Raw genomic sequence first — 11,322 nt, forward strand, 5'->3', positions numbered from 1 at the left:
TGATGTATTGTTATTTAGTCTTGCTATCCCTAGATAATTCCATATAGGTTATGGGACACCTTTTGAACTGGCAGGTTTAAATAGCATCTTCATTAACCTGCTCAGGACTAAAGGTGTTTTTAAACTGCATATAATCATCGGTATGGTGGAGGAAAAAAAAAATACATCATCAGTGTGGAGGAGTTAACTGCAATGTTCAACAGTTACCGTTATTTATGAAGCCTGGTTCAATATATATCTACCAGAGTGGGGGCACTCACCATCCACTCATCGATGTCTTGCTGCTCTCAGGAGACTGCCATTTCCTCTCTTCCTTCCTTCCTTCCTTCCTCTTCTGTCTTTCTTTCCTTCTTTCCTCTTCCTTCTGTCTATGGGAAACTCTACACTGAGTGACAAGCCAAATGGTTTCCCGTACACCAGGAAACCATTTACGACGCTGGCTGGTAACCATATAACCAAACTATGGCGCCTGGTGATTTAGTGGGTAATAAGGGTGATTCAAGCGGCTTGAGCCTGTATAGGTTTATATACAAGGGGTGGCTGGGGTTTATTGCTCATGTAATGCCACTCAGGGATATGAGGCTGGTCACTCTCATCTTAAAAGTCAGGACCAACTTGCCTAGCCCCAGGCTTCTATGCTCCTCATGGGGCAACACAGGATTAGACGATGTATGTATGTATGTTTCTTACATACACTGCAGTACCTCTACTTTAAAACTCAACATTGTTTCAAGATCATTATCCTGACCTTTTTCCTGTCTAGAGTGAGGTATATATAGGCTGTAAATTATAAAAAAAATAAATCATAATACTGTAAACCAATACAATTAACAAGGTATGTGGCAGAAAGAGGGCAGCCTGATGGTAGAGGGCAGGAGGCACAAAGACATAACATCTGCAATCATTCTTTCCAGAAGTACAGCATCAGTCTAGCTATGGATATTGGGCAGAGAAGGACTGACTGTTGTTGCAACCTCCAGATGATTTAAACTCCCCACTATTTTCTTCAATATGTTGACTTTATTATTATTACAGTAAACTCTCAGTAATTCATCGTACTGCGGCCAAGGGGGGTGTCAGACAGTGATAGTTGCGACGGAGAATGAAGTAGTACTGTACCCCAAAAACCACCCTAAAGGGGATCTAACTCCCTATTGAACCATATACCTGTACAATATAACTGCTTAAAGACAGAAAAAACACCCTTAAATACCGTAACAAGATGATAAAATGTCACTATTGAAAAGCTGCCAGGATACTGTGTTTGGGTGACAAGACAAATGGAGAGGGATTCAATTTTTTTACTTCCCAGGGAATTTTCTTGGGGGAAATTCTGTCATCTGCTGCAATGGATAATGACCTATGCCACATAATGCAACACTGGACAAATATGTCATTATTATTATTATTATTATTAATTATTATTACAGTATATGTATTAATATAAAATTTTTTATTACAAATATTAATATTAAATTATAATTAAGGTGGAGTGCCATCGAAGTGTTTACAAACTGGCAGGCAGAGATGCTATATTTTGACTACGTTGGTAAATCAGCAGCATCCGTGTGTGACACAAAACCTTGATCAGTACACGAGATGACTGTAGGGCAGGTTTTGCTGGTTCATTAATGTTGAAATTCAGTAACAGGAGATTTGTTACAGAGAGGGTTTACTGTAAGTGTCATTGCTGGGCTGCTTTTCATATGGCAGCACCAGTATAATTACATGCTGACAGAGCTGCCTGGTTATACACACTTCCTTCAAGTACAGGTATTTCCCCGTCCCCTCCAAATGAGGATGGTGAGCGGCAGGAGGAGGTTGTGGCTGAATCGGTAGAGAGGCGGCCTTCAGTCCCAGTGGACCAAGGTTCGAATCCCGACTGGGGCAGGGAACAGTTTAGGGATTTGAATTTCATAAAAGCAGACTTTCCTGATCAACCAGAAGACCCGACGACATGTCGTAAAAGTACCCCCGCTGATACTAGTACACCAGTCCTGTATGAGACAGCCCTAGCATGTATTCAGTATGGACGGTGGGTGTTAGCGTCGAAGTGGTGACATGTGGAGGTGTAGGAGGACTACTGGGCCTTGGGATAGGCACCTGCCCCTGAGAAATAGGCCCTGAAGCCTTTGCCCAGAGTCGGACACATAAAAAAAAAAAATCAGCCTGCAGTGCACTGTGCTCACATTTTTCAGATGAACCTGGGGCTACAACTACTACCTGTACTGTAAGCAAAAATACAACAATCTTTCTGACCTGTAGGAGAGCATGGCTACGTGATGATGTCTTGTTGGCGGCGGTTGGCTCACATGTGCGTTCCCTGTTGCCCTTCTGCAGCAGCAGCATCACCTGCGGACAAAACACCACAGTCAGGCTACTCAACATCATCGCCTTCACCACAACCCTTTTCACCATCATCATCATTACCATCACCGCCACTATTATTTAATCATCATCATCATCCACTGAGAAATTAGTAAAGAAGAAAACACGACAGAAGGAAAGGGAAGGGAAATGTTCCCCCGAGCTAGACCTTATTAGATCACACAGCCCTGCTAGGTGACAGGAGGGCGCTACCCCTCCCGCTCCTAGCATGGCAGCTACCGGACGTGGCTCGAACTCCGACGGTCCGACTCCCCGGTCCCGAGTCCGACCCTCCACCAACGAGCCACCCTGCCCCCACCCAACAGAAGGAGAACTAACCTTCAGCACGCCCAGTGAAATAACCCACAAACTCATCTACTCACCGTTCAAGCCCATGAAATCCCAGCCACGATATTCCGTCCACTTGGGCTAAATCTGCCATCTCTTCACCTTCAATGCGCTGAGTTTACTAAACTTCCGTACCAATGCGAAGATGAACAATTCTTCCGAATCTCCTTAAACTCCTTCGCAACTCTAAAAAGACTACAGTAATATTTCCTGTATTTATTTAAAACTGTGCTGTAAAATGTACTTGCATAAAATACTGATATATTTAACCATTCTTACCGTTTGAAGTTTTCGTATGTAATGAAGATATTGTAAGGTTTGCAGACCATACGCAGGAGTTTCATCACTTTCCCCGATCACTTTTTGCGCTACGAAACTGCTGTAACTGATTACACTAGAATATGATACTTATCACGACATGGTGTTATGGGAAGGACGTACAGCAGCAACAGTAGATTATTCTGTCCCTGAACTATAACGAGTTTAAAATTAAAATACAGTGCTAGTCACGAGGAAGTGCGATGAAAGATGCAGTCACAGTACAGTTACATTCCGCCACTGACCTACGAGAAATAAACGGTAACAGGATGAAAATTTCCGCCAGGTTAATATGAACGAACTAATGTAAGCAGGGGTCGTTGCCATGACAACCAGGATGTTTACACCTGTTGCGCCTGCTAACGAATATTGGCATACAACAAACAAGGTGAATTAAATATTATCTCATCCTTCATAGTCTGTATTTTAAGACCCACAATACGAGATTTTATATATTTCTCTACCACCTGACGATTTGACTTCATTTAAACAAGGTGAATTAAATATTATCTCATCCTTAACAGCTTGTATTTTAAAACCAACAATTTGAATTTTTATATATTATTTCTGCGATAAGTTCAAAAGTCTCTTCCATTGGCTCCATAACACCTCTTCCTTTGTGATTTATTTTTACATATGACTGATTAATACCCGTCTGTACGTTATGTATGTAAAATGAGGCGATAATAGAAGAATTTAATACAAACTAAGAGTAAATTTTAATACGGTAACCAAAATAAATCGCTTGGGAATAGGTGTCAGGGAGCTTTCTTAAACTACGAGAATACGGGCCACAGTATGAAGGTAACATGAATATAATAATAATAATAATAATAATAATAATAATAATAATAATAATTTAGTAACAATAATAATCGTGTGGTCAACAGTAGGTTCGTATTCTCGTCGGTTAAGGAAGCTCCCTAAAACCTTTTCCTAAGCGACTTATTTTGTTTATTACACCTTACTGTCCTATTCTATGTTACATAAACCCTTCAAACATCGCCATACTCTGCATAAAAAACGTACAAAAGAATATTAACCACCCATATCCAAAAATAAATCGCTAAGCAAGAGGTATCACGAAGACTCCTTCCCGACAAGAACAGAAACATTTTTGCAGAAAAAAAGGGGGGGGGGCTCAAATTAACAGGAGCTGCCTAACACCTTTCCCTAGGCGATTTAGTTTGCTTGATAATGCCGTCCTCTTCTGTGTTACTTAAATCATGTTAATATCACGATCCTCTGCCTAAATAACGTACATAACGCTATTAGCCAGGCGTATCTGAAAATAAATCGGTAAGGAAGAGGTGTTAGGGAGCTTCCGTACTGAGAAATCCGGGCCTCAATCTTACCCACACGACGCCACAAAGGACATGCAAACATCGATATTACAAGTTACTTTTTCATTTCCTGGTGAGGACAGAGAGAGAGAGAGAGAGAGAGAGAGAGAGAGAGGAAAAGGAGGAGGAGGAGGAGGTAGTATGGACTGTGATGGTGGTGGTGGTGGTGGTGATAGTGGTGGAGATAAGGCAGGGTAGTGAGGCAGTGGTGATAGTGGTGATGGTGATGTGAATGTGATATTAGCAGTGAGTGGTGGTGGTGGTGGTGGTGGTGGAGGTGATGGTGGTGGAGGTGATGGTGGTGATGGTGGTGGTGGTGGTGGTGGTGGAGGTGGTGGTGGTGGAGGTGGTGGTGGTGGTGGTGGTGGTGGAGGTGGTGGTGGTGGAGGTGATGTTGGTGGAGGTGATGGTGGTGGTGGTGGAGGTGGTGATGGTGGTGGTGGAGGTGGTGATGGTGGTGGTGATGCCTGAATTTCCACAAGCCTAATTTATGTGGTAGGGTTGCGTCTCCTTGGTTACTAATCAAACCACCCCTCCAACCTGACCACACACAGCCATAAACCAAACTGAAAGGGGTTAAATTTGTTTATCTGGTTTAAGTCGCTATAATGATGGTGATATGAATTGTTGTTATAGTTGTTGTTGTTGCTATAGTGACGATGGTGATGAGGGTTGTGATTGTTGTTATTGTTGTTGTTGCTTACCCCTGGTCTTTGGCCGAGCAGACCCGTCAACCACATGTAAGCAAGTGGTTCTGTGGGGCCGTCCTACAGGTACAGTACAGTACATACACCGTGTAGGGATCCGGCGCCCCCTTGTGGTAGACAGCGCCTCACCAGGGTCGGACCAGGGCCCTTCCCACGGCGAGGTGCAAGGAAATAAGAGGTGATCCGCCTCCCGGGTGGACGCCGCAACTGCACCACCCAGGATGCACAGCGCCACCACGTGTAGGCCCCTCGTCAGCGCAATATGTGGTAGAGATAGTGGTAGTTGTGGTAGTTATGGTGAGGATGGTATGTGGTGGTGGTAGTGGTGGTAGTAATACTGTGGTAGTGGTAGTTACTGTCTGCAGCTCGTAGTAGTGGTGGTCACGGTGATGGTAGAGAATGGAAGGCAGGTTAGTTAAAAGGGTGGCTGACAACAGTATTAGGTATTGTGGTGGTGGTGGTGGTGGAGCAGTTGTGGTGGTGGTGGTGGTGGAGGCAGCAGTTGTGGTGGTGGTGGTGGAGGTGGTGGTGGTGAACCTAATCTTGTAGTGATGGTGGTAATTGTTGTAGTAACGATTGACAGTGGTGGTGGTTGGTGGCGTGTGTGTGCGTGTATATGTATGTATGTATGTATATGTATGTATGCGGAGTGTGTGTGTGTGTGTAATTATAGGAGTGAATGTATGCCTCTATGTGAGTGAATATATAATCATGTATGTACGTATGTGTGTATGTGCTGCATGTGTATATGTATTTACGAGTATGTATGCTGTGTGTGTGTGTGTGTGTGTGTGTGTGTAATTCACCGGGTCGGTCAGGATCACTTGATGGTCGTGATCGTCAGCTTTTACCCTCCCGGAAGGGAGCTGAGAGCTCATATAGTCCGATCTAAGGGCAAGGCTGTGACCTTCACACACCCACACACCCGTCCCCTTGCTCAAGGGGGACAGTAACCACCCACTTCGTCAGTGAAACTTTTCGCAACCTGAGCGAGGCGCGAACTCCCGTCCACCAGTTGGCAGGCGAGAGCGTTACCACTGCACCAGCGAGCGGGGTGTGTGTGTGTGTGTGTGTGTGTGTGTGTGTGTGTGTGTGTGTGTGTGTGTGTGTGTACCTGCCCCTCTGTGTACTGAGAGAGAGAGAGAGAGAGAGAGAGAGAGAGAGAGAGAGAGAGAGAGGGGAGGGAGGATGAAGGGAGGGGGCGAGAGTGAAAAAGTATGAGGAGGAGGAGGAGGATGGGTGCGGGGTGAATGAGTAATGCTTGACAACGAGGTAAACACGGTAAACAGTTCACTGGGAGAGAGAGAGAGAGAGCGGATAATGAGAAAACGAAAAGGATATAGGAAAGAATGAATATATAAAGGAAAATGACGACGAAAAATATATATGGCTCAAAAAAGCAATATTTTTTTTTTATGCAAGAAAGAAGGAACCAAAGGCCAGGAGCCCGCAAATCGTTCCTTCCAAGAAAAAACAAAAACAATACAAAAGCGAGCCAAATTCAAGATGAGTTCATTTCGAGATGCCTGGACACACTGCGTTGGAAAGACTGGAGATCATAGGAAGTAGGAAATACAGACAGAGGGAGACAGTTCCAGAGTTGACCTATTGCATAAATGAATAAATAAAAATAAAAAAATATATGAAAAATGAGAAAGGTAAAAACGAAAGAAAACGAAGGTAATACGTCAAATGAAAACGGAAAATAGCGAAAGAAAATGAATACAAATATAGGACAAAAAAAAAAGATAAAGACATGGGAAAGGTGGAAATAAATAAATAAATACATAAAAAGATAGGTAGATAGATAGATAGATAGAGATACAGATTGACAGATATAAAAGGAGGGTAAAAGAAAGTGGATAAAAGGAGGGAAGACTGAAAGAAAAATAAAGAAAATGGAGAATAAAAGGTATAAAATCATAAGGGAGTGAAGGAGCGTTGTGGTGTGGATGTGGATGTGATAGGAAGCGTTAGGAGAAACACACTGAGGCGGTTTGGCCATGTGGAGAGGATGGAGAGTGAGAGACTGACTAGGAGAGTGTATGTGAGAGCGTGTATGTGGAGTTACATGGAGAGACAGACTGATAAATGAGGATGTGAAGGAGCGTTGTGGTGTGGATGTGGATGTGATGGGAAGCATTAGGAGAAACACACTGAGGTGGTTTGGCCATGTGGAGAGGATGGAGAGTGAGAGACTGACGAGGAGAGTGTATGTGAGTGAGGTGGATGTGGAGTTACATGGAGAGACAGACTGATAAATGAGGATGTGAAGGAGCGTTGTGGTGTGGATGTGATGGGAAGCGTTAGGAGCAACACACTGAGGTGGTTTGGCCATGTGGAGAGGATGGAGAGTGAGAGACTGACGAGGAGAGTGTATGTGAGTGAGGTGGAGGAGGGGGAAAGTGAAGGGGAGGCCAGGGATGAGATGGAGGGATGGAGTGGAGGAGGTATTATGAGAGGGGGGGGGGTGAGCTGGGAGCAGGGCAATGAAATGGTGGGGGACAGGGCGACATGGAGGCTATTTGTTTGTGGCCACCCCTTATGGGATTAAGGCGTCTGGCAAGAGATAGACAGAAAATCGTAAGGTGAGAATAAAGGAAGACAGGAATATAAATACAAAGTAAAGGATAGAAAAGGGAGGAGAGACGAAGAGAAATAAACGGAAGAATAAATAATAATAAGAGGGAATAAAGGCGTAAAGATAAAAGGTAAAAAACAAAAAAAAACGAAGCCAGTAAGTTCAAAATAAACTCAAATATATATATATATAAAAAATATAAGTGAAAGTGAGTGTGTGTGTGTAAAAGGGGAGATCAACAGGAAGTAATTGGGGAAGTTATACATACATGCACACATACGCACACGCATTTATACTGTACACACGCATACATACATATACACTCAAGCATACACTTACTCCATGTTACTGTACACACATACATATATACACATACATACATATACTCGTACACACAAGCATACACTCCATATTACTGTACTGTACACACATATACTCTCTTTCTCTCTCTCTCTCTCTCACACGTCTTGTGGTCTTGTCCTACTACGATTCATGCTTCTCTCCCTCTCTCTCTCTCTCTCTCTCTCTCTCTCTCTCTCTCTCGGTACTGACCCAAGGAGCTGTACTGTATGTGACGACAATGTGACCACCGCCTAAATATATATGAAGAGAGAGAGAGAGAGAGAGAGAGAAAGAGAGAGCTGCCTAAATTTTTCAGACTACAAAGGCGTATCCCACAATCACAATAAGAGTTGGTATACAGGCACGGCTCTGTCTGCTGGTGTGGGTGTGGCAGTGGGAGTAGGAATGAAGAAATAATGCAAGTCAGATAGTTACCACTAAGCCGTACCAGCAGCACAATCTCCTCTCTCTCTCTCTCTCTCTCTCTCTCTCTCTCTCTCTCTCTCTCACTTTAGGTAGATCTATCAATATATCTATCTAAACATGTCACTAGATTACCCGTCCATCTACCTCTATCAATCTACAGTAGTCTCTCTCTCTCTCTCTCCATCTGTCAATATATCTATATACCCATCTCTCTCTCTCTCTCTCTCTCTCTCTCTCTCTCCATGTCAATATATCTATATACCCATCTCTCTCTCTCTCTCTCTCTCTCTCTCTCTCTCTCTCTCTCTCTCTCTCTCTCTCTCTCCATCTGTCAATATATCTATATACCCATCTCTCTCTCTCTCTCTCTCTCTCTCCATCTGTCAATATATCTATATACCCATCTCTCTCTCTCTCTCTCTCTCTCTCTCTCTCTCTCTCTCTCTCTCTCTCTCTCTCTCTCCATCTGTCAATATATCTATATACCCATCTCTCTCTCTCTCTCTCTCTCTCTCTCTCTCTCTCAATCTGTAAATATATCTATATAACCATCTCTCTCTCTCTCTCTCTCTCTCTCTCTCTCTCTCTCTCTCTCTCTGTCAATATATCTATATACCCATCTCTCGCTCTCTCTCTCTCTCTCCATCTGTTAATATATCTATATACCCATCTCTCTCTCTCTCTCTCTCTCTCTCTCCATCTGTCAATATATCTATATACCCATCTCTCGCTCTCTCTCTCTCTCTCTCTCAATCTGTCAATATATCTATATACCCAACTCTCTCTCTCTCTCTCTCTCTCTCTCTCTCCATCTGTTAATATATCTATATACCCATCTCTCGCTCTCTCTCTCTCTCTCTCTCTCTCTCTCTCTCTCTCTCTCTCTCTCTCTCTGTCAATATATCTATATACCCATCTCTCTCTCTCTCTCTCTGTCAATATATCTATATACCCATCTCTCTCTCTCGCTCTCTCTCTCTCTCTCTCTCCATCTGTTAATATATCTATATACCCATCTCTCTCTCTCTCTCTCTCTCTCTCTCTCTCTCTCTCTCTCTCTCTCTCTCTCTCTCTCTCTCTCTCCATCTGTTAATATATCTATATACCCATCTCTCTCTCTCTCTCTCTCTCTCTCTCTCTCTCTCTCTCTCTCTCTCTCTGTTAATATATCTATATACCCATCTCTCTCTCTCTCTCTCTCTCTCTCTCTCTCTCTCCATCTGTTAATATATCTATATACCCATCTCTCTCTCTCTCTCTCTCTCTCTCTCTCTCTCTCTGTCAATATATCTATATACCCATCTCTCTCTCTCTCTCTCTCTGTCAATATATCTATATACCCATCTCTCTCTCTCTCTCTCTCTCTCTCTCTCCATCTGTCTATATATCTATATACCCATCTCTCTCTCTCTCTCTCTCTCTCTCTCTCTCCATCTGTCAATATATCTATATACCCAACTCTCTCTCTCACTCTCTCTCTCTCTCTCTCTCCATCTGTCAATATATCTATATACCCATCTCTCGCTCTCGCTCTCGCTCTCTCTCTCTCCATCTGTCAATATATCTATATACCCATCTCTCTCTCTCTCTCTCTCTCTCTCTCTCTCTCTCTCTCTCTCTCTCTCTCAATATATATATATACCCATCTCTCTCTCTCTCTCTCTCTCAATATATCTATATACCCATCTCTCTCTCTCTCTCTCTCTCTCTCTCTCTCTCTCTCTCTCTCTCTCTCTCTCTCTCTCTCTATATATCTATATATATATCTCTCTCTCTCTCTCTCTCTCTCTCTCTCTCTCTCTCTCTCTCTCTCTCTCTCTCCATCTGTCAATATATCTATATACCCAACTCTCTCTCTCACTCTCTCTCTCTCTCTCTCTCTCCATCTGTCAATATATCTATATACCCATCTCTCGCTCTCGCTCTCGCTCTCTCTCTCTCTCTCTCCATCTGTCAATATATCTATATACCCATCTCTCTCTCTCTCTCTCTCTCTCTCTCTCTCTCTCCCTCTCTCCATCTGTCAATATATCTATATACCCATCTCTCTCTCTCTCTCTCTCTCTCTCTCCATCTGTCAATATATCTATATACCCATCTCTCTCTTTCTCTCTCTCTCTCTCTCTCTCTCTCTCTCTCTCTCTCTCTCTCTCTCTCTCTGTCAATATATCTATATACCCATCTCTCTCTCTCTCTGTCTCTCTCTCTCTCTCTCTCTTTCTCTCTCTCCATATATGAGATTTTTTGAGAGAGATAATTCCCAGTATTTTCGTTCGCTAAGGAAGCTCCCTAACACCTTTTCCTGAGTGATTTATTTTTTTTATAACACCTTACTGTCCTCTTTGCTACATAAATCCTTCCAATATCGTCATACTCAGCATAAATAACATAAGTACATCAGTCACCCATATCCAAAAATAAATCGATGAGGAGGCGTTAGGGAGAACAGGAAACAAACTGGGTCTAAAATCCGGACCGGCACAGCAATCAAATTCGGATTCTTCCTACAACACTTCACCTCCACCAGGCAACCTCTCGTTATTGGTGTCTATCCTGCATTATTTATTCATTTCGTACTCCAACTGCCGCAACCATGCCCACACCAGCAGACTGAGCAACACAAGAACTCCACAAGCGACATGGAGGCGATTTGTTTGTGGCCACCCCTTACGGGATTAAGGCGTCTGGCAATAGATAGATAGACAGATAGATTACAGAAAACAACAAGACCAATGACTTTCGACACAACATACTGATTTTCGGAACAAAAAAATTAATCAGAATATTGCGTCAGTTTCATAATCATTCAGGTAAAAATTGTATGGATATTACGGCTGTTATTAAGTGATATTATAAGGATATATGGTTTTTGAGTGGGACGCCTTCTGGT

At 43.1% G+C, this 11,322-nt stretch overlaps 1 protein-coding gene across 1 annotated transcript in view; it reads right to left on the reverse strand.

The window, feature by feature from the left end:
• The window catches only part of Kif19A (Kinesin family member 19A), a 133,001-nt gene that overhangs the window by 78,542 nt on the left and 43,137 nt on the right, over positions 1-11,322 (reverse strand). Inside the window, exon 6 of the mRNA XM_080286986.1 lies at positions 2,260-2,352. Within this exon, the coding sequence (XP_080143112.1) occupies positions 2,260-2,352 (93 nt within the window). The remainder of the gene's footprint in view (positions 1-2,259; positions 2,353-11,322) is intronic.

The sequence above is a fragment of the Coenobita brevimanus genome, chromosome 115 (assembly GCF_032717465.1).
Source record: "Coenobita brevimanus isolate Jiangsu-jjx chromosome 115, ASM3271746v2, whole genome shotgun sequence".
NCBI classification, from domain to species: Eukaryota; Metazoa; Arthropoda; class Malacostraca; order Decapoda; family Coenobitidae; genus Coenobita; species Coenobita brevimanus.